Raw genomic sequence first — 27,760 nt, 5'->3', positions numbered from 1 at the left:
TTTCACCGTGTTAGCCAGGGTGGTCTCGATCTCCTGACCTCGTGATCTGCCCGCCTCAGCCTCCCAAAGTGCTGCGATTACAGGCGTGAGCCACAGCGCCCGGCATTGAAAGACAATTTTTTTTATTTCCAACTTTTAAGTTCAGGGGTACATGTGCAGGATGTGCAGCTTTGTTATACAGGTAAATGTTTGCCATGGTGGTTTGCTGCATAGATCATCCAATCACCCAGGTATTAATCACCCAGCATTCATTAGTTATTCTTCCTGATCCTCTCCCTCCTCCCACCCTTCACCCTCCAACAGGCCTGATGTGTGTTGCTCCCCTCTATGTGTCCATGTTTTCTCATCATTTACCTCCCACTTATAAGTGAGAACATTCGGTATTTGATTTTCTGTTCATGCATTAGTTTGCTAAGGATGATGGCCTTCAGCGCCATTCACATCCCTGCAAAGGACATAGTCTCATTACTTTTTATGGCTGCACAGAATTCCATGGTGTATATGGAATTTTCTTTATCCAATCTATCATTGATGGGCATTTGGGTTTATTTCATAAATTTACTATTGTGAACAGTGCTGCAATGAACATAAAATATGCATGTGTCTTTATAATAGAACAATTGACACTCCTTTGGGTATATAAATTATTGAATCTCACCATTTGATGGGCCTCTTTGCGTTTTGAAGGAAACAAACATATTTGGGCCCATTTACCGGGTAGCCAGCAACAATACCAGTTTTGAGTAGGAGCAAAAAAGGGCTCTACTATACAGTCAGGCTGCAGTGCACACTACACTGTCCTTTGAGCTTTATAACAAAGCTTTATTGAGTTTCTGGCAACTCTCAATAGGAGATCCACAACACATACCCCTGAGATTTTGGAGGAATACCATTCCTTATTCTTCCAATGACTCCTTTCTATTTGAAAATTAACTTGTGAGTTATTATTGGATCCTAATTGAGAATAATGTCTGCTTATATGATATCAAGTGTTTATGTAGTCTAACTGACCATTCATAAACTGGGTGTTATGTGATCTACCAAATTATAATTTGCTTGTGAGAAATAATATTCTATTTGAAAATGAGTATGATATATACAAAACCAGACTCAGGCAATTCTGGATGGGAGAAGTAAATGCCATGAGCCTGTAGCTTAAGCTTCTATGACACCAAATCTTACCACTTTACCACTCCTCCCTCAACATACATCTGTAGCCTCATGAAGAATGACTAAACCTGTTAACCGAAAAAAAAAAAAAAGAAGCATGGCATTAGTTTCCAGATCATTCTGAAAAATATGCCAGCAGCAGTCCAAAGTGAATATTACATCCATTTCTACATTACAGCCCCACTCATAGTGAAAGGAAATTCTTCCAGTTGATGGAAGTTCATGTAATATATTTGAGAGTCCACTTTGATTTAGAGAAAAGATGGCTTGAGCTATGGATGAATCTACATTGAACAAAATAAGAAGAAATGGGAAAGGATATGTTCATTTCATTTCAGAATTAAACATACAAACTAAATTACTAAACAAGAAAAAATAGCTAGGAAATATGAGCCTATGTCTTTTGTTACACACAAAGGAAAATTAGACTTCAATTCATGTTTCTCAGTTTTCTTTTGTGAGTAATTATACCTGCATAACAAGCCTTTGACCACATCAGTGATCAATGAATGCCCATTGAAAACTTTTAGAGATACAAATGAGGCTGCAATAGGATCAAAGTTTTGTAGGTTTTATATGTTGTAGGAAAACTCATCTTCGAAATTCTTTGTCTTGTGGCAAAGCACTTTCCACAAACACATAAAGTTCATTTCAAAGAAAAACATATAATTACATAAAAGTTAGGGTAGTTAGGGTAGATATTTTGAATGCATGGAACAGAGACATTATTATTGTGCTAATGGACTAAATTTAAATACTTGTAATGGTTTGTAAAGTGTATAAATTTCTAAAAATCCTTCAGAAGTACACTTTTAAAAGTGAATTTTATTTATGTAGATTATACCTTAATATTCTTGACTATAAAAAACAAGAGTGTGACAAAAATTAGTAAAAATCATAAAATTTGATTAAAAAAACCATGTCTAGAGTAGCAACTCCTTAACAGAGTATTTAAAATATTTAAAATGTATTTTAAACTCCAATAATTTTTAAATATCTGTTTTTAACCCTAAAAATGTATAAAGTCAGAACTTGATCCATACCTATTACATCTATCAATAATAATTTCAGTACATCTCTGATTTGAAAATAGAATCTTGTTTAAATTACTTAGTAAATGTTGGTGCAATTTAAAAATGAAAATTATTTCTTGAAGAAATAATTGACACTTTAACCAATAATAAATGCAGATTATAGTACTCAGACCTCAAAACGACATATGTTTAAAAATCCCAGGTGTAATACTTACAATTTTATTTTGTGATAAATTAGTCGTAGTTTCTACTTACTCCTCAATTTTTATATTTCCAGTTTTATTACATCCATATAAAAGACGGCAAATATCCTGGAGGGCCAGGATTCAGAATATGTGTGTAGTCAGTGTCCCAATTTCTACCTGTAATTGTTTTGTTAAGCTTCTGTAGCATGAGGGCATATGTTCTGACAGCTCCTGACCTATGGTCCAGGGTCTCCTGTGGCTGGGTGAGTATATCTCTCTAATTCTAGGATTTCTCATTATAAACTCCACTTTTTCACAGATATAAGCCATGTGAGCCAATTATCAACTTCATCAGTAATAAAGGCAATATTTGATTTCCCCTTTCCCTTATTCTTTGTCATATTTCTTAATACTGCTTAACAACTCAAACACTGAAGAGGGTTATTTATTGCTCAATCCTCACCCCTACACCCAATACATGTCCCTGAACTCTTATGCTGAAAAGTGGCTTTACATTCTATTATATAATAAATGTGCCACATTTCAAAGTACACTGAATTCCATTCAATAGTAATAATATACAAAGTACATTCACATGAATATTATGGTGTGTTTTTATTATGGTGTGTTTTTATACCATTCTTAGTATTACAGTTTTAAGGAAAGAATTTTAACTCAAGTTAATGAAAAAACAAAAATGTTAAACTTGAAAAGCCACAGCTAGAAAGTTTAGGAGACTTCCCCAAGGTCACACCAATAGTAAGTCATTAAGCTGAACTTAAATTCACATCATCTATTGCCAGCTCTACTTCAAGTATCAAACCATACCACAGGCAATATTATTGACAAAATGAAATAAAACTCCAGTCCGTTTCTTGAGGTTCCCAATGGATAAAAGCATACGACCAGCCGATCAGATTACAAAGAGAATAACTTTAGTTTCACCAGCAAATCTAATTTTGCTATCCTAGTTCCGAGAAAAAGAAAACTGTGTTGACATTTCCCTTGTTTCCTTGTTCTTTCTCTCTCCTTAATTCACCCTCGTCTTTCCAGAACACAAGATGGTGGCAGTGGTGGAAAAAAGACAGTATGCATAATCATGCTTTGAGAGCAATGACCCAAACAGAGTATTTTAAATATTTAAAATTTGTTTTACCTGCCTGAATTCTTTTCATGGGCTTTAGGCAGATCTAACTGTACAATGAATGCTTTTTAGCCTGTATTACTAAAGTATATAAGTTAGGGATGTAATAAGTACACTCCTAACTAACTGCAATGAGATCTTGCAATTAATTATATTGGCAAGTATTTGTGTACAGTGACACTAATATCTTTTAAGGGCTTTGTTATGTACAGAATTACATAGGACGTCACACTTTGGAAACATAACTGATTGAAACATAAGCAAACCCCTCTAAATAAATTTCATCTCAAAATTTGTATCATACGTAGTAATTGTAAAATATCTTAGAAATAGCTATATACTAGAAGATATGTACATACCAAAACAAAGAATAGGTTGAATTTCTACTCATTGGATGCAAGCAAAACCAGCAAGCAAGGAGTCCCCCACCCTCTTCCTGATGTGTGCATCCTCTGCAGCCATTCTTGGCCAGAAGGGAAATCGCAGACCTAGCAAAGTGTGTCTCCTATCACCCGCAGAAGCTCCCCAAGGCCTCCTGTGGTCTATGTTCACAGTAAACGTAACTTCTGCATGGAGTTTACAAGATAGCAAGTACTAAAAATTCTAGGTAACTCTAAAACAATCCTCAGTTATGCTGCAGCACTTGGTCACAACTACATTTCTCCTAGAGTGACAATGTCTTTTCATAATGTGGTCAAGGACGCACACCCATCAGAGCCACTTTTGGACACTTGGTCAAATCAGAATTTCCAGAATTGGGGTTCAGGAAAGGATTATCAAGTAACTAAGCATTTTGGTAATTCTTAAGTCCACTCAAGTTTGAGAATCACCATAATGTCTTTTTTATACTGACAATATTTCCAGTACCACAGTAGATGATTACAGTCACAATTTTTTTCTCTCTCACGTTTTGCTAATGTGAAAAAAGAAAATAAAGATTTTAGGGTTTTTTTTCTTTGAGGAAAATACATTGAAATAGCTCAAATGTTATTTATTAAGGAACCAAACACATGTGATTTATTAAATTCACTAAAATCATTAATTTGCCCCAAATCTACCTTAATTCACCAAAGTGATTTTTGTTAGATGAGGGCCAAATCATATATGTATGGACAAAGAACACAATATTTAACATTATGTATCTAAAACTTAGATTGTAATTCTGAAGTGAATATTGTATATAAATACAAATATGATGTTTATCTAAAACTATAAAAAATAATATAGATGGTGATTTGGGGGAGTGTTTATAATACTATATGTGATTAAATAAAAGCAATTTTTAAACAGTATTTAAATTCATACTAACTTTAACCAAGATTACTTTTTTACTATTATTAATTTCCACATTCCAGGTGTCATATTAGGAAAATTCACAGTTCAGAATTTAGGCAATAACCTGTTTACAAAAGTCAAAGTTAAAAAAAAATAATGCTCAATTATTTTTGTCCCTGGCTGACATTTTGTACAAGATTGAACACTAAACTCTTTTCTGAACTGAAATAATGAAGCATTGGAAATTCCTGGTGGGGTTGCTTTGATTAATATTTGACACTTAGAAGTATGCAATATAATAATATCTAGGCATAATTTTAATAAAAAATGTGAACCTCTAAAAATGATTTTAGAATATGAAGAACGGGAAGAAATATTCCAATTGTTTATATTTTCTTCTCTCCTATTAAAATGTATAGAACAGTATCATCAAAAACTGAAGCTCTACATCATATAAATGTTTTAAAGATAGAGCTATGTCAAGAATATATAAAAATGAATGTTTTACATTTATCCTTAAATTTTAGTAATTTATTTTATTTAATGAATCTCATTGCTTAATTATTTACCTTTAAATATAGTGTAGAGAAACAGCAATCCAAATATTAAATGTTACCCTAGATATACACTTTTTAATCTGAGTTTGTAAAAAATAAGATATTATGATTTTAACATTTTACCACTTGAAGATATTCCTTTATGTTAATGTACTTTATAATTGTAATCAAAGTTGAAAATCAGCAAGAGACACTTAAAAATATATATAATTAAAGATACAGTTTATTCTTTGGAACTTCTTACTAATTCCAGTCATATTTCACAGAATAATCTTCTTTGCCATTCTATGACTCTAATATTCATTACCTTAACATTTTTTAGTTCTCACTCATCACTGGAATTTCCAGACCAGGTATTTTAAAATTCAACAAGATAATTTACCATAATCATTCATAAGTATTATAATGTTGATAAAAATACCTCAATATTAATTCTCTAATCACTTAAACCTTTGTTTATATGTTTATGTAATAGTTATTTAATGATTATTATAAAGAACAAATTTTCAGACTTTAAGAGACAAAAGATTATAAAGCCCAATTCCTGCCCTTAAAAAAACTTGCATATTATAAAAAGGAAATGGACTTCTATAAATTACTTTAACACAAAGTAGTTTATTCTAATATCTCATTAAGACCTGTGGTGAAGGAATCTTCTAATCTTATTTATCCTAGGGTTAGTGTAAAAGTATTGTCTTGCAAGGGAAGTGTCAATAAATCTTTAAGTATCACAAAGTGCAGAACTGAAAAATTTAGAAATCAAAAAGATCTGAATTTTATAAAATGTTCCTGTCTGACAAATGGCCCTGATTTTTCATGGTTTGGCATTTTAAAAATGTATCATCATAAATGAATGGGTTACACAATGTTGAGAATTACAAAACCATAAACACAATATGAGCTTCTTTATGTATATACACAAAAACTCATATAATTCAAGACAAATATTATCAATATTTATTTCTGAGGGCTGCAGTATATTATAACATTATTCTTACATTGTTTATTCCTCAAATATTCTAGAATGTATATATATTATTTTTTTAAGAGAGTAGCTTTTAAATTATGCCATATAGTTCCATATGATCCTATTCCAACTGAAATTTTATCACTAGGAGAAAACGGTCTCAAAAAAATTCCCTACCAGTGTTAAAAATGGTTCATGTTCTAAGATATTAAAGTAAAATGGACCATAAAATAATATTACTGGCCTTTTAAAAAGATTAGAATAATACTTGTACATCTAACAAGTTGTCTCTCTTAGAATATTTTGTTTGGGGGCTTGGGCTGGAATGGGGCCTTATTTAATGGAAGCACACAGCACCTAGCACAAAGACTCACAGTTTCACAAAACATTTCAGGAACAGTCCTGACCCTGTCATTTAAAAGTTCTTCAGCTTTAGTTAGGTGACTTCCTATACTCTGAGCTTCAGTTGCTTGACCTGAAGAAATGGAGATTCTGATCCCTCATTCCTAGAGATAAAATATGAAGCCCACATGCCTGGTTTAAGACCTGTGACCAGCAATCATTGAGATGTACAGCAGTAATAATGAAGATAATGATGATGATACCTATAATAAAGGCTACCAAAATGCAGTAAATGCCTAATATACGCGAATGAATGTTCTGATGCTTTATAAGCATTAATGTACTTTAACTTCATAACAATCCTGTGCTCTCTGTATCCTCTTTGGCACTTGTGGAAAATGAACCACTGATAAAATAAATACGTATTTGTACTAGTAAGAATCATAATAGCAGCAGTAGCCAACAGTATTATTGACAAGAATAATTAAATTGATAAAATCACTCATTGTAAATAAACAATAATGGGACATTCTTTTTTATTTTGTTTGGCCAATAAAATATAACAGTGAATTCCCGAAAGATGTTCCAATAATGTATAAATATATATCTTGCCAAAGATGACTACCTAAGGGTAACAATGATATGTTCTTCATACTTTATAAAGGTCATTTCTTCATGGTTACACCTAGTTGTTTTTTTTTTTTTTAACTAGATGGATGGTGTATAAATGCCTGATGAGGGGATCCTATCTGCAGTATTTATGGTACTCTTTGTCTTTGCATAGCCCACATGTGTTTAGATATCTGTATGTTTCCTAATGCTCCTATAAAAAAATTAATCACAAATTTAGTGGGTTTAAAGCAACACAAGCTATTATCTTGCAGTTCTCAAATTTAGGAGTTTGAAATGGGTCTCAATTTGACAAAATCAGATATTTGCAGGGCTACATTCTTTCTATAGGCCTCAGGAAGAAATATATTTACTTGCATTTTTCAGCTTCTGAAGGCTACCCACAGTTCTTGACCAATGGTCCCATTCCTCCAGCTTCAAACCAGTGATATTGGGCCAAGTCCTTCTCATGCTGCCATTTCTCTGGTGCTCACTCTTCTGCTTCCCTTTTCACTCATAAGGATCATTGTGATTAAATTGGGCCCAACTGGACAATCCACGATAATCTCCCTATCTCAAAGTCAGCTGATTAGCAATCTTAATTCTATCTGCAATCTTAATTCTTCTGTACCATATAACATAACATATTCACAGGCCTGGGGCTTAGGACACATACACTTTTGAGGTACCATTGTTCTGCCTACCACACCATCTGAACACTGCTTTCAGCTATAGTTCCTTCTCTTCCTTTCCTAAAGCCTTTTGAAGTAAAATGGATATATGTACAGTATACTTTCTGCTTCTCTTCACACAGTATTTGTAGAATAGCCTTGATTAAGTAGCTTATATGATCATTGTTTAGATTTCTCCATGATTCAAAGCAAATGACACATTAGAAAAATTTTCTAGGAGGCAATTAGTGGGAGCTTGAAAGTTCCTTTGAGAATGCAAAGAATTAGGGAAATGCAAATTATAATCTTTCCATTTTTAAAGTACTCTTTATTATTGGCATTTTATAATATATATATTTTTTAACAGTATCCACTTTTTTATTTTTTAGATATTTTTATTTCAGTAGTTTTGGGGAAAACAGGTAGTTTTTTGTTACATGGAGAAGTTCTTTAGTGGTTTTGGTGCATCCACCACCTAAGTAGTGTACACTGTACCTAATATATAGTCTTTTATTCCTCATTCCCCTCTAACCCTTCTGCCTGAGTCCCAAAATTCCATCATATCATTCTTATGCCTTGCATCCTCATAGCTTAGCTCCCATTTATAAGTGAGAACATACAATATTTGTTGTTCCATTCCTGAGTTACTTCACTCAGAATAATGGCCTCCAGCTCCATCGAGGTTGCTGGAAAGGCCACTATTTCATTCCGTTTTATGAGCGAGTAGTATTCCATGGTGCATACATACCATGTTTTATTTACCCACTCATTGACTGACGGGCATTTATGTTGGTTACATATTTTTGCAATTGCAAATTGTGCTGCTATAAACATATGTGTCCATGTGTCTTTTTCATATAATGACTTCTTTTCCTTTGAGTAGATACCCAGTAGTGGGATTGCTGGATCAAATGGTAGATCTACTTTTACTTCTTTAAGGAATCTCCATACTGGTTTCCATAGTGGTTATACTAGTTTACATTCCCACTAGCAGTGTAAAAGTGTTCACTTTTCACATGGATACCGAAATCTATTTTTTTAAACTTTTTAATTATGGCCATTCTTGAAGGAGTAAGGTAGTATCTCATTGTGGTTTTAATTTGCATTTCCCTGATAATTAGTGATGTTGAGCATTTTTTCATATGTTTATTGGCTATTTGTGTATCTTCTTTTGAGAATTGTCTATTCATGTCATTTGCCCACTTTTTGATGGGATTGTTTTTTTTCTTGCTGATTTGTTTGAGTTCCTTGTAGATTCTGGATATTAGTCCTTTGTCAGATGCACAGTTTGCAAATATTTTCTCCTACTCTGTGGCTTGTCTGTTTACTCTGCTGATTAATCACAACTGTATTACAACTTTGATGATTTTAAATACCCTAATGATGATCATTAAAGACACAATTTTTCTAGCTTACATTGTAGATATTTTGCTTTCTTTTACTTTATTCACCTCCAAGGACCTTGAAAGTAGCAAAACTCTATAAATTTTTACTTTTATCAATTGGAAATTGTGCTTGTCTGTTCTATCCCTTGGAAAGAATGTCTCCATGTTGATTTATTAGTAGGTGACAATATCATATTTTATGTTGTATATTTTTCTGTTAAAAAACTAGAACCTTATTTATTTAGAAAACGGAAATGTCTACATGGGAGGAAAACCTTTCTGGTATGGGCACAAATACATATTTGCAAAAGAATTAAATGAGTTTATTTTAGATAAACATATAGTGGTTAAGGGGCCAGGCTTTCAAGACAGGCTGTCTAGGATTTTATTTTTTATTTTTTAAAATTTTAATTTTTTTTTGAAAGTCTTGCTCTGTTACCCAGGCTGGAGTGCAGTGGCATGATCTCCACTCACTGCAACCTCCGCATTCCAGGTTCAAGCAATTTTCCTGCCTCACTCTCCCGAGTAGCTGGGACTACAGGTGTGCGCCACCACAGCCAGCTAATTTTTTTTTGGTGTGTGTATTTTTAGTAGAGACAGGGTTTCGCCATGTTGGCCAGGCTGGTCTTGAACTCCTGACCTCAGGTGATCCACCCACCTAAGCCTCCCAAGGTGCTGGGATTACAGGTGTGAGCTACCATGCCCAACCCTGAATTTTAAAAATCCATTTCTATCACTGACTAACTATATGGCCTGAAGCAAATAATGAACCTCGTTGTGCCTAGATTTCCCGCTTGTGACACATGGATAACATCACCTATGGAATCAGTGTTGTGAGAATTAAGTAAGATAAAGTATGTAGAGCATTTATCATAGTGCCTGACACCTGCTGCTAACAAAACTTTGTTTCAACTTTCTGGAAAATGAAATCTCATTTTGGAGAACAGTGGGAGGGATCTAATCTTCAGGAGACACAGTGGCAGGGAGTCACAGAGGGAGAAAGTCAGTTTCTTTTAGAATACTTATCCAATCCTGATGACTTCCAGGACAATGTCTTGGTTTGGAGCTCCTGGTTCCTCGTGAATTCCAACACTATCAAAGAGAGTAAACTTTATGCCCAGAGCCTGTCCTTAGCTATAATTTTTTTCAACACCATTTTATTTTCAATCTGTATGTTTGTATGTTTACCTTCTATTTATGGCAGTAATATTTTCTTATAGTAGTGATACAAAGTGCTCCTTTAAAATATATGACATTTAAGCTAAAAAAAGAGTCAGTCTAAGAAATATTTCTCCTGTACAAGAGGACAGGTAGAATAACCAAAAATTGAGGAAGGTCTTATGAGAATAACTGAAATTTGCAAAGCAGTGTCCCAGGGGACTGTACTCATGACTGCCTTCTGAAATGACTGGTGATTTTCTGGAACAGCAGTTATGCATCAGGAGTCACCCCCGGTAGCTAAAGAAAACACTCTTAACTGTTGCTTTTCCTTGCTAACTAGTTCTCATGGCTGAATTATTCAGACTTTTGTAAACTTAGGGTTTTTGAGTCATTTGATATTGGGTTAGGGTAAAGATAAAATGAAATAGAGCTGTTCAACTTGTTCTGTTCCTATTTCACTTAAATACAATCCCTGATGGGAGTAGCCACCTTTTGTGTATCCCCCGAATTGAGCACAGGAGTGCACGAATAAATGGTTGAAGAATAAATGAATGACGGATAATTATCCCTCCATAAGATTATGGGGCCTTTACTCTTTCTCAACGAAGATCCTAAATTCCAAATGCTGAACAAAAGCTATTTTCATCTTTGCAGTGCTTTTGTTCAGATCAGAGATATTAATTGCATTACTATTATGCACCATGTATTATGAACCAACTAGTCTCATGGATAATTAATGTGAGTATCAATATACATAATATTGCCTCTCCTAGGCACCAGAGAGGTTGTATAGCTGGCAAAAGGTGAAGTTCTGTTAGTGACAGAGCCAAGGCTTCATCCTGTACTTATTCAACTTCAAATCCAGTGCAACATATTTCTATGTTATTAAGAACTACTCAGTGTTTCTGTAGATTAATTAATAGGCTTAAATGGAGGATGATCTATCCTATTATTCAATAAATCACTAAGGATTTTTATTTTGTATTTTGTTTTTACACATTGTATAATAGATTTATATGGGGCAAGAGCAAAACTAAAATATTGAAAAATGACACCTCAACAAATAGCCATGAAAATGTAACATTTTTAAAGCATGTACAAATATTAAATATATTAAAGCTACAAAACTGAAGTAAAACTAATAAAAGTAATGTATAAAAAACCTAGAAGTACATATATGACAGTTTTTTTCTAGTTTTTTTGTCTTTATGACATATTTTCAATTATGTTCATGTATTATTTTAGAAAAAGAAAAATAAAACAAAATGTATTAATATTCTAGGCACACATAGAGGATATTAAATTTTATTTGCTTTTAGACCCTAATCACACTTTTTCTCTCTACTTGCCCTAGAAGATATTGAAGATATTATAGTTCACTAAATATTCAAAGTTATATTAAAAGGTTGTAGGAATCTTAGCCAAAATAACTATACTACTTGTTATCAGATTAAAAGTTAATTTCATATTGGAAAACACCTTAAGATTATCTTTAGGTGTAAAAGCCTTCATGAATTTTAAAGATCTTTTTCATAACCAAACGAAGCTCTTCTGCAAACCAAAGAGTTTGAAAAAGATTGCCAAAACCAGAGTGTTGGTTTAAGATTGGATATAAGAATTCTGAGGCTGTTCAGACATGTGGCATTCAGAAATGGCTACAACATTATTTGTCCTTTTTCATATACTTAATTAGCTACTCTAATGTCAATCTTGGTACTAACTAGTCAGCCAGCATCTATTAATGTGCTTATGTCTACTAAACTGATGCTAGAAGTTACCCTTTTCTTTAAAGAGCATTCCATCTGAGTACCAAAGCTACTATCATATTAATGTTGTTTTCTATATGTCCTGTTAAGTTAGTCAACCTAAAAGACATACAATTAATTCTTGTCTAAATTACTTGCATTTATATAAGTTAATGTCATTTTAGGTAGAAAAATATTTCAACAATAATTTACTTGGATGATTCTTAACAGCCCATATGCTTGCTTTAAACATGTTTCATTGACAAACATTTCTAACATAAAAAAAAAATCTGTTTGTAGCCACTGTAGTCAAATAGCTCTTGATCTTGGAACATTTTGATGTATGAAATTCCAATATTTAAATGAGATGTCACTTACATAGTTTACATGATTATTGGCATAGTGGCAGATTTATATAGTCTAACATGTGAAATACCTTCAAAATAATTTGATTAGTTGAGATGCACACGTGCTATTTAACTGCACAAACACACACATTCAAAATATTCTTATACAATTGACCCTTGAACAATGCAGGGGTTGGGGCAATGACCCCTGAGCAGTTGAAAATCCCCATATAACTTTGATTCCTCAAAAACTCAACTACTGCTGACTAGAAGCTTTACCAATAACATAAACAATCTATCAACACATATTTTGTACCTTATATGTATGATATACTATATTCTTACAGTAAAGTAAGCTAGAGAAAAGAAAGTGTATTAAGAAAATCATAAGGAAGATAAAATACGTTTACAAAACTGTACTGTATTTATCAATACTGTAAGTTTACATCATCTATTTATAGGATGAATTTGAAATGGTGGGCAACTGCAGCTGCAGACCTCATTCTACAATATGTATCAAGCAAATCACCTTTTGCTTGTAATGTCATGACTTTTCTCTTCTTCTTGGGAGTACTACCAGCATCACTATTGGTACTTCCTATGAGTCCCATGGCATTATTCAAGGTTTACAAGATGAAAAACATACAAGAACCATGAGACATCTCTTTGTACTGTGATATGCAATTTATTAGACAAACTACTCACTCAGATTTGACTGTCATCACACACCATTTTAGCAGATACTCCCAACACTTGATCTCACTGCAATAGCAGCAGGAGGTGGCCATAAGATTATTACAGCAGGACGCTATGTACTACAGTTAATTGTATGAAGTTATGATTTAATACTGCATCTTTATATTTGTTTACATTCTTCTTAAATGTGTATAACAACATGTATGGTCTGTAAGTGGGTAACTATGTTTTAATAAATTTTAAGGTTTTATAATAGATTTGTATATATTTTAAGGTAGCAAATAATAAAACAGACTAGTATCGACATAATTTTATGCATTCATGACATACCTAACTTCCTTATGTTTTTATATTTCTAGGCTACCCAGTTCATCAGCGAGTTTTTTCAAATTGTTGCAAATATCCAAAAAATTTCCAATATATTTATTGAAAAAAATCCACACATAAGTAGACCCATGAAGTTCAAATCTGTGTTTTCAAGAGTCAACTGTATTTACAATTCTCTATGCACTTTCCTACTTCCATTTCATTCACACACACTTTACTTTCCCTAATAGATAACCACTTTCTCATTTTCCTCTCATTTTCACTAGCACAACCCTAACTCACCCCAACTGAATAGACGGAATTAATCTAAAGGAATTAAAGAAATAGGCAAACTGTGTGTGCTCTACTCAACCTACCAATGCCATTTTCCTCCTATAGCCCCTTAATTTTCTGTTCCTATTAATTCCCTCCCGCTCACTCAATGAAAATATGGCCACCAAGACTGAATCATAACTTTATTTACACTATGGTAGGCATAATACTAAAGAAAATATAACTAAAAGCAGTACTACCTATTTCTGGCTGAAAGAATCATTCTCTCAAGAACTAGTTGCCATTTAACAGAGAAGACAAATTTGTTCAAAAGAACTTATTTCTCTATCAATGTTGAGACAACAATGCATCCCATAGTTAAATAAATATTTGTTAAACAATGTCTTAGAGGAAATCGAAGAGACAGTGTTGCAGAATCTCTCACACATTTAAATATCCTAATATGCATATTCAGAACATTTCACCACAGAATTTTTTTTCCAAAGGACATATAGTATATGCTACAGAACACGGTTTGGGCAACAGAGTACTAAAGGAATAAAGCCCTGGAAGTCTGTGTCCATATATTTCAGGAATTGACTATCAGGTAAGAAAAGTATAAGTCAACTTTCATAATGTCCTACATGGCAACTCACCTACTCACCCAGCAACAGCCATAATTGTCAATCACAGAGCACCAATTTTGTTCCAAGTATACTATTTTTTTTTTTTTCATCTTTTCCAGAAGAAAAAACGTGAGGTATAGAGAGGTCTTATAATGAAGCTACATAGGGCCTTACAACCACTAAGTGAAGCAGCCATTAGATCATTTCTGCAACAGATCAGAATATGATTCTAAGAGGTCATTACTACATGCAAACACAAAATACATCCTTACTGAAAGCAGAAATGTAATGTGTGCTAACTGCTAACTTCTTAGCAGACTAGTCCTCATAAAAGATATAGATAAGCAGCCCCTGTTTTCTTTCCATAATTATAAATGCTTCCTAATTACCCATATGTTGCTCAGAAATAGAAATTTTCTTAATGGAAGCTTTCTATTATTCTGTTGACCTTCACAGATCTAGGTGAGACATTGTATATATTTATACCCTATAGGGACTAAATTACTTCAGAAATCATTTAGGCAATTCTAAATATGTCACTAAAGCTTTATTCATAGAACTATATTAACTATTACTCTTTTACCTGTATGATGATATTAGAAATGGCTTCATCACAAAAATCATTAAGACACTGACACAGAAGGGAAGTACTGGGAAGGGTGTGGTCCCTTTAAATGATACTGAAAGTGGGAAGGGAAGTACTGGGTAGAGGAGGGTGTGGTCCCTGGCTAGGGCTCTATTCCCAGGCCTGTGCCCACGGACCTAAGTAAGGACAGGCATTTTTGTTTTCCTGCCCAAATACTGCATTTTCCAAGACCACCCTGGCTTGCCATGCCCCCATCCTGTGCCTATAAAAGATCCTTAGACCCTAGCAGGTAGGTGGCTGGACTTCGAGGGGAACGCATTGGTGTCTTCAGTCAAGACAAGAAACAGAAGCTATGAAAGAAAAGTATATTTGACACAATGAGTGTTAAAAAGTGTTCAACAGCAGCAAATATTACAATCAAAATTATTTAACAAATAAGTGATAAAAGAAAAATATTTGTGATGCGTAAGACAAAGTTTACATTTTAAATATGTAATGTGGTCTTACAAGTTTTTAAGACAAAAAGCACAAGAGAAATATGAATGAATGATATGAATATATAACACACAGAAGAAATCAAAATGCCAAAGAAATATATGAAAAGCACTCAATTTCAACAAAAAAATGCTAATTAAAATAATAGCAAAATATCACTATGAAAATGCTTTGTGTGATGAGCATGAATAGACAGAGGTTCCTCTAAACTGCTGGAGGAACTGTGAATTTTGCTCACATTTTTATGAGAGTAATCTTATAATACATATTCAACAATATCTCATGAGAGAGAAATAAAATTTCTAATTTATTTAATTGGAATTTTTTTTTCTGAAAGCTGAGAGCATTGCTATCCAACAGAAAATTTAATTCAAATCACAAATGCACGGCACATATGTTATTTTAATGTTTTTAGCAACCATATTGCAACAAATAAAAAGTAAATTAATTACAATAATACTGATTTTATTTCATCAAATAAATTCAAAATGGTATAATCTTAACATGTAATTAATATAAAAATTATTGAGATTTTACATTCTATTTTTTGTGCTCAGTCTTTGAAAACTGGTGTGTATTTTACATTTACAGCACATTACAATCTGAACCAGACATATTTTAAGTCCTCAACAGCCATGTGTCTAGAGGCTACAGTGTTAGGTAGCAGAGCATACAGTTTTCTGCCCATCAGAATATAGAAAACATGTAAGATCATAGCAATCTGACTTGACAGAAATATCTGCACCTTGGGAGGCCAAGGCGGGCAGATCAGTTGAAGTCAGGAGTTCAAGACCAGCCTGGTCAAAATGGTGAAACCCCGTCTCTACTAAAAATACAAAAGTTAGCCAGGTGTGTTGGCAGGTGCCTGTAATCCCAGCTATCTGAGAGGCTGAAGCAGGAGAATTGCTTGAACCCAGGAGGTGGAGGTTGCGGTGAGCTGAGATCGCACCATTGTACTCCAGGCTGGGTGACAACAGCGAGAAACTATCTCAAATAAATTTAAAAATTTAAAAACAAATCTTATATGAAACAACTATGATGTAACAAGAATTGCCTGAAGTTATATTACCAACCTGTTTGAATGTGTTTTTATCTAGCAATAGTCAGTCTCTTGGATTCAGACAGGAAGAATAGAGCTAGAAAGACTTATTCAGGAGCAGAGCTTTATCAAGTAGTTGTGACAGTAAAATAGATGGATCAAGGAGTCAAAGCAAATGCAAAGACAGGATTTTAATGAGGATGAATGGATTCCAATATAGATAAAAAGGAAGGGATGATATATAGAAAGTAAAGCTAGGGAATAATTCAACACTGTACCAAGGTTTTCACAGAAAGAAGTATCAGCTATTTATTCTCCATTAAGATCAATACCAAAAAGAAAAGGAAAAAAGGAAAGAGGAGAGGAATGGGAAGAAGAGAAGGAGGAGCTCTAGAAACATAGAAGAAGGAATGAAAAAAAAAAAAAAGACAGAAATTCTTTTCTGTTTTCCTTTTCTTTTCTTTTTTTTTTTTAATTATACTTTAAGTTCTAGGGTACATGTGCACAACGTGCAGGTTTGTTACATATGTATACATGTGTCATGTTGATGTGCTGCACCCATTAACTCATCATTTACATTAGGTATATCTCCTAATGCTATCCCTCCCTCCTCACCCACTCCATGATGTTCCCCATTCTGTGTCCAAGTGTTCTCATTGCTCAATTCCCGCCTATAAGTGAGAACATGCAGTATTTGGTTTTCTTTCCTTGCGATAGTTTGCTCAGAATGATGGTTTCCAGCTTCATCCATATCTCTACAAAGGACATGAACTCATCCTTTTTTATGGCTGCATAGTATTCCAAGGTGTATATGTGCCACATTTTCTTTATTTTATTTTATTTTATTTTATTTTATTTATTTATTTTTTTGAGACACAGTCTTGCTCTGTCACCCAGGCTGGAGTGCAGTGGCACAATCTCGGCTCACTACAAGCTCTGCCTCCCAGGTTCATGCCATTCTCCTACCTCAGCCTCCCAAGCAGCTGGGACTACAGGTGCCCACCACCACAGCCGGCTAATTTTTTGTGTTTAGTAGAGATGGGGTTTCACCGTGTTGGCCAGGATGGTCTCGATCTCCTGACCTCGTGATCCGCCCACCTTGGCCTCCCAAAGTGCTGGGATTACAGACATGAGTCACTGCACCCGGCCACCACATTTTCTTAATCTGCTCTATCATTAATGGATATTTGGGTTGGTTCCAAGTCTTTGCCATTGTGATAGTGCCGCAATAAACATATGTGTGCATGTGTCTTTATAGCAGCATAATTTATAATCTTTTGGGTATATACCCAGAGCCCGCATTGCCAAGAAAATCCTAAGCCAAAAGAACAAAGCTGGAGGCATCATGCTACCTGACTTCAAACTATACTACAAGGCTACAGGAACCAAAACAGCATGGTACTGGTACCAAAACAGAGACATCAGAATAGAAGAGAGCCCTCAGAAATAATACCACACATCTACAACCATCTGATCTTTGACAAACCTGACAAAAACAAGAAATGGGGAAGGGATTCCCTATTTAATAAATGGTGCTGGGAAAACTGGCTAGCCATATGTAGAAAGCTGAAACTGGGTCCCTTCCTTATATCTTATACAAAAATTAATTCAATATGGATTAAAGACTTAAAGGTTGACCTAAAACCATAAAAACCCTAGAAGAAAACCTAGGCAATACCATTCAGGACACAGGCATGGGCAAGGACTTCATGACTAAAACACCAAAAGCAATGGCAACAAAAGCCAAAATTGACAAATGGGATCTAATTAAACTAAAGAGCTTCTGCACAGCAGAAGAAACTACCATCAGAGTTAACAGGCAACCTACAGAATGGGAGAAAATGTTTGCAATCTACCCATCTGACAAAGGGCTAATATCCAGAATCTACAAAGAACTCAAACAAATTTACAAGAAAAAAGTCAAACAACCCCATCAAAAAATGGGCAAAGGATATGAACAGGCACTTCGCAAAAGAACACATTTGTGCAGCCAACAGACACATGAAAAAATGCTCATCATCACTGGCCATCAGAGAAATACAAATCAAAACTACAGTGAGATACCATCTCACACCAGTTAGAATGGTGATCATTAAAAAGTCAGGAAACAACAGGTGCTGGAGAGGATGTGGAGAAATAGGAACACTTTTACACTGTTGGTGGAACTGTAAACTAGTTCAACCATTGTGGAAAACAGTGTGGTGATTCCTCAAGGATCTAGAACTAGAAATACTATTTGAAGAGACAGAAATTCTTAAACACATAAGAAAATCTACACATTAAAGTGTATTACTAATGGAATTCATAGAGCTGTTCTCTAAAAGTTTTCATAGCAGAAAACCCCCCTTTGGTGTGATGCCATCAGCTTTTGAGAACAATTGTTGTAGTGACACTGATCTTAAAGCAACAATGAAAGTAAAATGCTTTCCTTGTTGGCACATCTTCAGCTGCTTATCAGACAGCCATATTTCTAAAGGGCGTCTCCATGGCCTCCATCACCTTACCTTCCTCCACTCATTCCCATTCAGCTCTCATCCCCTTTACTAAAGCTACTTACTTCTCTCTCTAAGGTCATCTGTAAGTTTCATGATACTAAATCCATTGGCTAAATTTCAGGCTTCAATTTGCCTGACCTATCAAAAGAATTTAGGCCAGTTCACCATTGTACCTTCCTGAAACATTCATGTTTGAATTCTTATCACTATATTTTTCTTTTCCTTCTTTTTTTTTAGCCTCCCCTCAGTCATATTGAGCAACTCCTCCTTCTGTACGAACACTGAAATGTTTGCTTTCCACAGGTCTCTATCCTGGGTCATCTTATCTATGTTATCCTATTCATTGTTATAGTTTTAAATACAATGTTTTTCTTAATTTTATATCTCCAGTCTGAGCTGCCTTTCTGACATCCAGATCCTAAAATCAAACTGCTTACTTGACATCTTAACATGACTATTTCTCATGCTCCTCAAATGTAACGGGTTTGAAATTGAAATGACATTCTCTCATGTCCTCCCGGTGTCCTCTTGTTCCTTCATTCCTTTCCAATGGAGTAAATGACACATTCTGGATTCTCCTAGGTTTACAGACCACAACCCTAGGTGTCATTCTTCACATTTCTGTCCCCCTCAGACTCCAAATCTATTATATCACAAAAGGTATGTAAGTAATAGTTCTTAATACATCTGTCCACTTCTCCCTGTATTTTTACTCCTTGCAAACCCCTAATTGTTTTACAACTTCCATCGTTGCCCTTTTCCAATTAATTTTATCAACAGCAGCTCATGTGATCTTCTAACACAAAATCTAATCATGCCATCCCTCATTAAAAACTCTTCAAGAGCTCCTCATTATACTTGGAGAATTTTTTACACAAATTTATGCAATTAGGTTTTGGTTTACTTTTCAGATTCTTCTCCTCACTCATTATAATAACATTGTGAGTGTAACCTTGTCGCATCTTGAAAAAATTTTGTCTTTCTGTGTCTCATTTCTTCACTGACATCATTGGACTTAATTGATCACACCTGAACTTCATTAATTTGTTCCTGTCTCTGAAGTTTAGCAAGAACACACTGAATTCTTATTTTCTAAGGTGAACATTAATAACACACTATGTATAACTTAATGGAGATACTATACTTTCTACTCCATTGCAGACAAATGGGTTGGTAAAAGACTAATCTCTAAAACACAGTACTTGTATTGCTTCATACTGATATTAATCCACTGAGATTGTATATAAAGCTTTCACAATGGCCTGTTCATGGTGCCGTATTTTTTCATATACCGGGGGGGTTGAAGATAATCCCTAGTTTTATATCTCGTCTTCCTCTTTTACTAAGTAAACACACTTTGTGACATTTACTAAGATAAATGCCCCAACCATTCTCTCACTAGTGTATGCCTCAATTTAAATATATTTTTAAAACTTGCCAGAAACAGTATGCTATAAAATTTTCGGATAAATAAAAATATCCTGTTAACAAAACATGGGAAAACGTTGTTATAAATTTATAGCTACATAATTCAAAGCTCTAAACCTTTTAATAGTGCTTAATTCTTATATTACTAACCTTTGAGTGACTTATTTTCTCTCCAGTTCTAAGGATTTAAGTTTGAAAACCTAAAAATAAATGCATGGACATTCTTCAAATTTCACTAATAAAGGCAGGACACCCGAAATATGCTCATCTGCAGGACCACCAGACTTACTCACACTCTATTCATAGTGCATGAAAGGAACAGACTTCATTATCAGATTGTTTAATTTTCAATGGAAGAGACATAGAAGACATCATTTTAACAATAACAACAACTTTTGAAAAGAGAAGCTGATAGCTGGCAGTTTTTGAGAAATAAAGGTATGCTAGCCCAAACTTTTTTTTCCTCCCAAAAAAGAAATTCACTCAAAGTAGTTCATGTAAGGAGAAGTTCATGTAAGGATACTATAAGCAATTTCATGGACAGATAAGATCAAAAAAACAAGTGCAGCTGCTCTGTCACTAGAAATCAGAAATCGGGACTACTCCCTTTGTCTTTCGGTCTCCTCAGTTCTCTCATCACAACTTCTTTCTGTTTAGCCATCTTAAACATGAGGTAACTAACTGTCATCTTATACTGTATACTGAATCTTCCACTGACAATAATCTCATCTTTTCTCAATCTTCTACTGACAAGAATCTTTATTCTTTTGTTTAATAAGACAAAAGGACTTTGTGGCTTATACAGATTATATATGTGGCTTATACTTACACAGATTCAACAAATCTATATAAGCCTGACAACACGCGGCACTGGCCATTAAGCAACCAGTTGGCTGGCTTGCATCATGTGCCTATTCTTGGCCCAAGTGACTGTTTCTGGGAATCTGAATAATTGTCCTCATTTTACTTTATTTAAACGGCTGTGGATCTATAGGACGTGATAAAGGAAAGGTCTCTGACCTACAGATAAGTACTTAAAGTAGTGAAAGTTCTAAGCTTTTACTAAGAAATTAGGAGAGAATTAAAGAAATTATCCCATTAATTGAAACCAGGGTAGATTTTGCCTCAATTTTATCTCACTTACTTTTTTTACAATAGTGACCTAATAATTTACTAACTGTACTAAAAACCCATTCATCTCCCAATATTTTGAACTGTATCAATATATTAAATCTAAATAAAATGTAATCAATAGAAAATGTGTAATCTTAGAGATTCTTCAGACAGTAACAATAAATATTCTACAACTGCCATTTCAATGATTTTATAGAATCATGCCCTTGTGTGTTTCTCCACCCCCAATCCTAGAAAAAAAAACATAAAAATCATGGTGAATTAAAAGTTCACCTTTAACAGTTTAGAAAAGCTTCCATAGATGAAAGAACACAGTGAATTATTAAATATTTTCATATGACTATACTGAACAATACGACTTCTTGTCCAGAGTAGACACTACTCTTCTGACACCCTCACTTATCAACTAGTATGATTCCCATTTCATATGAATTCAAAGTAGAAACACAATAAACGGAAGCTATTACAAGATGGCTAAAATTTCAAGTGGTCTTGATACCACATTATTCCTCTGAAAATTAGACATGATCCTACAACTAAAAAGGAATGAGAATATTGCTCCCGACCAAAGGAGGAATTGTTCTCAGCATGTATCAGATAAAAAAAAATGAGGCATATAGTAAATGGAATTCCAAGTCAGAGACTGTTCTTATACTTTTCAGTGTGTCTCTATATAAAAACAAAGCAATGGGAATTAATAATATGGGAAAATGGCAGAGACACTTAGAAGAAACAAAGATATGACACATAGCATGATGAAACACAACAACATATTTTAATGAACTAGATAGAAAGGAAATCTTGTAAAAGATCACAAAGCATTGATTAATTACTCTTCATGATTACAGAGGGAAGTCATCTTTCTGGATCATTTCAGTGCAGAACACTTAGAAACAACAAAGAGATTTCAATTCAGGGGTAAATGTCTAAAAGGCTCATTATTTTTCCCTGACTAAAAACTAATTACTGGAGGGGTATAATTCCATATGATATCTGATATTTTCACCACCAGTACTAATTTCAATGTCTGCACTAAAGCTTAGATACCATTCTTTATATTTAAAACAGGAAAGAATTACAAGGCCAAATAATAACTTAATTTTTAAATAATAACTTATGAAATGTTTGCCCCTTCTATTCTTATTTCATAGCTGTCTCCAAAATTAATGCAAGATACTCTATATTCTATGAAGAAAGCAGTAAATTAGTAAATGTAACTTAGGTGACAAAGCAACAACCATTTAAACTCTTAAAACGTGATTTATTTTTGTCAGGAATGATGTTCCTCATTTTAGTTTGGAATTTTGTTTTAACCCAGCAGTAAATATTTTGGTAAAATAGATTCTTCATCTTCCTATAAGTTGAAGTATTCCACAGTTTTTCTGTTTGATGCTTATTTTTTTCAAATATATTTATATATTATGTAAACTGAGTCACACAACTGGTACTCAGATATGAGAAAACAGAGCATGCTCTCATTTTGTCCTATTAAATTCCTTTATTCTTTCCTGCAACTGCTCTAGTTTAATGCCCTTTTAATCAGCCTATCCTTAGTTCTTCTCATTATGAATTTCTTTTTTTCTCCTCTCAGAACTATTAACCACAATATCTCCCCAAGGATACAGCAGTGTCTTTATACAAGAGGCCATACCTCCTAATATTTTTGGTATGGGAGCTTGATTGCTTCACCCATTAAGTTGTCCCTCAAGTCAGTATGAGGCAATCAGTATGAGGCAGTTTTTCGATAAGAACTCTCAGTCTTATACAAGCAAATATGACACACTTGATCAATGACCTAAGAATTAATATAACAACTAGCATATATAAAGAAGTTACTATTTGTTACGAGACCCTGAAAAGGACTTCACCTGCATTTTCCCGTTTAATCCCCCAAACAACTTTCATATAAAGGTTTTCTTCTCTCGGATTTTGTTTTTTAAGAAACAAAATAAAACTGAGATAGTGACAGATTTCATTATTTATTCAAGGTCATAGGTAAGGCAGGCAATTAAACTGGGACTGGATCTGAGGCAGTATGAGTCAAAAGACCATCATAAATAGGGCATAACCACCTACAATACGATAGATATTGCAGAAAAGGTTCCTCTACTGTCCCAGGTGTAACTTTGAATATGCTGATATTTAACCCTGAAATCATCAGCAACTGCATTTTTCAGAATTATTCCTTATTATGGTGAAGATATCCTAAAAGCACTCCTTGTCTTTAAAATCCTAGCAAAAGTGACCTTATCAGAACATTTCCAGATTGGTCTGAAGAAAGCAAGTTTTTCCAGCCACGAGCATGGAACCAGGTTATTTCCTTCGTGGAACAAATGTAGGACGTTAGCTATGTTGGAAGATTGCAGTCAAAGCAAAAAGCTTCAAATCTTTAAGAACTTCAAGCTAGAGGACAGAGACCTAGACAAACCATGTTTCTCACAAGTTATGTGTAAAGCATCCAGCATAAGATGAAACAGTCTAAATGCTAGTTCTACCCTTTCATGCTTTCTGTTCTTAAGCAAATCACTTATTAAAATTTCATCAGATGCATCAAATCATATCAATAAAAATTTAAAGAAAACTATGGGGTGGAGAAAAATCTGTGATTTAATAAATAATCACTCCCTATTTAAAATAGCAGTTAATAAGTTTTTCAAATCATTAGTTTTGGAATAAAACAGGAAGAATCTGTCTTTTGGACACTGATAGCAATATCTAGTTAAATACAAACCAGAAAATACATCCTAAGTGGAATTTTCACTCATCGTGTATCATTTTTACCTTGTTTTAGAACTGGGTATTCTATTTTTCTTGCTTCCATTAAAGAACTAATTGGAAACTCAACAGTTAATAAATCTCTGATGGCAGGATACACTAATGTTGTCTAGCAGCACATTCTACCTCCTGCTAGAAATATATCTTCCTAGGCATGAAACTGTGTTTACCATTTTACACTCTTACTATTACTACATGACTCTTGTGGGGGAACAAAAGTTTATTGTTAAGTTAATGAATGGGTGACCTTCAAATAGTTACTAGTTATAAAACCATGAGCAACTCACACTCTGGATCTCAGTGCTCTCTTCTCTAAATGAAGCAGTTGGACCAACTGACCCCCAATGTGCCATATTAAGATAGTTATTGGAGAGAGAGGGAGCTCTCCATTAAAAACAAATAAAAAAACCATTGGATTTATAAAAGCTAGAAGATTAGAATATTACTCATATCAAGAATATGGACATGGGATAATGTCAAAAGACAATTCGTTGTTAGAAACATTTCATTATGTTGGCCAGAAAAGGAAGCAACTGAAGCAAGTGATAAATACTGTATGGAGGACCCAAGGAGATGGGGAGGGGGGGAATGCATGGGAGGAACAAGAAAAACTGGAATGCTATAAATACTGATTCACATTACTCTTGCATTATTCACAATAGCAAGTGCCTCAAAGTGTTGCTTAGTATCAAGTGAAATAAAAGCCATTTTCTGTCTAAACTGCTTAATCTAGAAGTTTGAAACAAACTGTACCCCATTCTCTAACAGAATTGTTAAACTGAAATTACAAAAGAGGTAACCTGCTCAAAGTTCGAAACACATGGTTGGTTTTATCTGCAGATGCTAGCAAAGGCTGCTCTGCTGCAGACCATCAGAGTCACAATTTTCAAGAATGTCAATATGCAATAGTTAAAATACTAATATATTAAGACATCATGGGCTCTAAGTCCTTTCTTGTCATTTTTCATTGACACAAATATACTTCTTATTTAACTTAAAGCAATCCCTAAAGTTTATTTATGTAAAAATGCACTAGCCAACAGAAATAGCTAAAACCAAAATTGCATTACCTAAAAAATTCTAGAAAGGTATGAGAAATTTATTTCTATTCAGCAAATTAAGAGAATTTTACTCAGAATATACTTTCTTGTTGCATTTCTCACCAAGAACACTCCAGTAATATTAATACCTAAGTGAAGTTTTTTTTAATTTAAAAAACATTTTCATATCAAATAATTTGCAAATGCATTTGAAATGCTTCAAAAAGAACTAAATAAAACTGCCTTAACGTCCATTTGAAAATGTAAATCTACTGCATTCAACCAAGTTGACTGTTTTCCTTTGACCAAGTTAGTAAAGCCAGTGGATTAGGGAGGTGGTGTTGGTAGAGCTTCTCTGCAAAGCTGCCTGCCCAAGAAGCAAGGCACTTACAGTCCGCGCTACCAATTCACCAGGCTGGGCTTTGTCAGGCTGGGCAGGTAAATGGGTGACGCTACAAATGAGCGGTTTTGCTGTGTTTACCGACTGTTGAAAATGATTACGTATAATTTTAAAACGTGCATTTCTTTAAAACAGGTTGCAAAGTGACTTTAGAAACTACAGGACCCTGACCCGGGTGCTGGGGAAAGTTCCAGCTCCTCAGAAGTTGCAGACACTGAGGGTGGCCCGCTGGCCAGAACTCCCAGCGCGCTCCCTCCTCGCGGCGTGCAGATGCCCCTCAGAGAAGTTAGGAACAGAAGAACTCTCTGGTCTGCCCGGCGGCAGGATAAAAGGGAAAGCCCTATCTCAGGGACGCCCTTGCCTCAGTGCCCGAGTGCAGTTGCTGTCTAACGATGGTCCGTGGTCTCCGCAGAGCCCCGTAGCCTGGCCTCCGCGTCAAGCCCCTCCGAATGCGCAACTACCCACCTGGGGGCGCTGGGCCGCAGGCGGCCGGGTCCGGGCTTCCAAGCCCCTTGCCCGGCGCTGCAGGCAGCATTGTGGCGGCTGAAGCCGAGGGGCCTGCGCACTGCTGCCCGCCGAGCGCTGCCTGAACTCTCCCGGCCAGAGACTCCTCGCGATTTTCTTTTCCTTTGGCCCTCGGCTCTCCCCAGCCCGCTTGCTACCCGGGGCGGCTGCGGCCAGGTCTCAGGAAACGCAGCCCCGGGGCTCATGCCCGCAAGGCCAGGGCTCCGCTCTGCTGGGCGCCCAGAGGAAGTGAAACTGCTCAGGGGCCTGCTCTTGCATCCCTTCTCAAAAGGCCGCTTTGGTTTCTTATAACGCTTCTGCTCTTGTTTCCTTCCTCACCTTTTCACCTAGGATATATTTAGGCCTCTGTTACTGTAGCTCTCCTTGTCCCTTTCTAGGTCTTCCACACTGCCATACTACCCCCACTTGCAGGCAGACGTAGGGAAACCAGAAGTGAACATTTGCTGGAAAGACAGAATGATTAGATAGATAGATGAGTAGATACATGGATGATAGATACATAGATAGATATGGAAATAAAGCTACAGATATTGTAATTTTTAAAATATTTCATTTTACACAGACTTTCTAGGCTAGGTTCATAAATTGAAAAGTGATTTAAAAATCCCATATAAAATGTATTTCTTACTCCTGCTCCAACTCAGAAATAGACCCAGTAAAAAATTATTTATGGCTCTAAATAGCCCCTCCAAACAAAAGTTTGTTTGCTTGTTTTAAAGATGGTGATACATCAAAGCAGTTGTCCCAGAACCTTAAAGTGAATGTCTCTTCCCTCAAGCACGTCTAAACTAGTCATTTGCCTTTTGAAGTTGAAGATATTTTTTGACTATCAATTTGGTAATAATACATAGTTTAAATGTTCCTCTCCTTTTCTTATGAAAGGAAGGCTTTCTTTGAAACTTTCTCTCGGATGAAGTGCTTTTTAGGAATTGTATAAATATCAAGTATCAAAGAAAACGTTAATTTTTTCACATAAATGAACTTATTAGAACTTTCTAACAATGTAGAAAACTTGGAGAAGTATGTGAAATGTCCAAAAACCTTGAAAACAATTATAGGTTGTATTGTATTTATCTGATTTCCAGTAGTTTCTTTAACATCATTATTAATATTATGTTGATTTTCTGAACTTTATCTAATGGAACAAAAGATTTATTCTGACTTATGAAATACTATTATATTGAAAAAAATGGTTGTCTTCTATATAGGCCTGTTAACAGAGAGACTTCAGCATAATGGGCAAAAACAGAAATTTGGATTGCAGGGTTTGGGTGGTGTTCAGTGTTTCAGAAACTCAATTCTTAGGAAAGTATGTCTTAAACAAACCCATTGGAGAAAAGAATATTCTAA

General features: G+C 34.8%; 1 protein-coding gene across 1 annotated transcript in view; it reads right to left on the bottom strand.

The window, feature by feature from the left end:
- Positions 1 to 26,420, bottom strand: part of BANK1 (B cell scaffold protein with ankyrin repeats 1) — a 250,288-nt gene extending 223,868 nt beyond the window's left edge. Inside the window, exons 1-3 of the mRNA XM_025384833.1 lie at positions 26,351 to 26,420; positions 7,442 to 7,497; positions 1,156 to 1,174 (exon numbers count right to left, since the gene is read on the bottom strand). Coding sequence (XP_025240618.1) covers positions 1,156 to 1,174; positions 7,442 to 7,497; positions 26,351 to 26,420 — 145 coding nt within the window. The remainder of the gene's footprint in view (positions 1 to 1,155; positions 1,175 to 7,441; positions 7,498 to 26,350) is intronic.
- Positions 26,421 to 27,760: the final 1,340 nt, after the last annotated feature.

The sequence above is a fragment of the Theropithecus gelada genome, chromosome 5 (assembly GCF_003255815.1).
Source record: "Theropithecus gelada isolate Dixy chromosome 5, Tgel_1.0, whole genome shotgun sequence".
NCBI lineage: Eukaryota > Metazoa > Chordata > Mammalia > Primates > Cercopithecidae > Theropithecus > Theropithecus gelada.
Note: the sequence above shows the minus strand (reverse complement) of the source record. Positions and strands in the feature narration are given on the sequence as shown.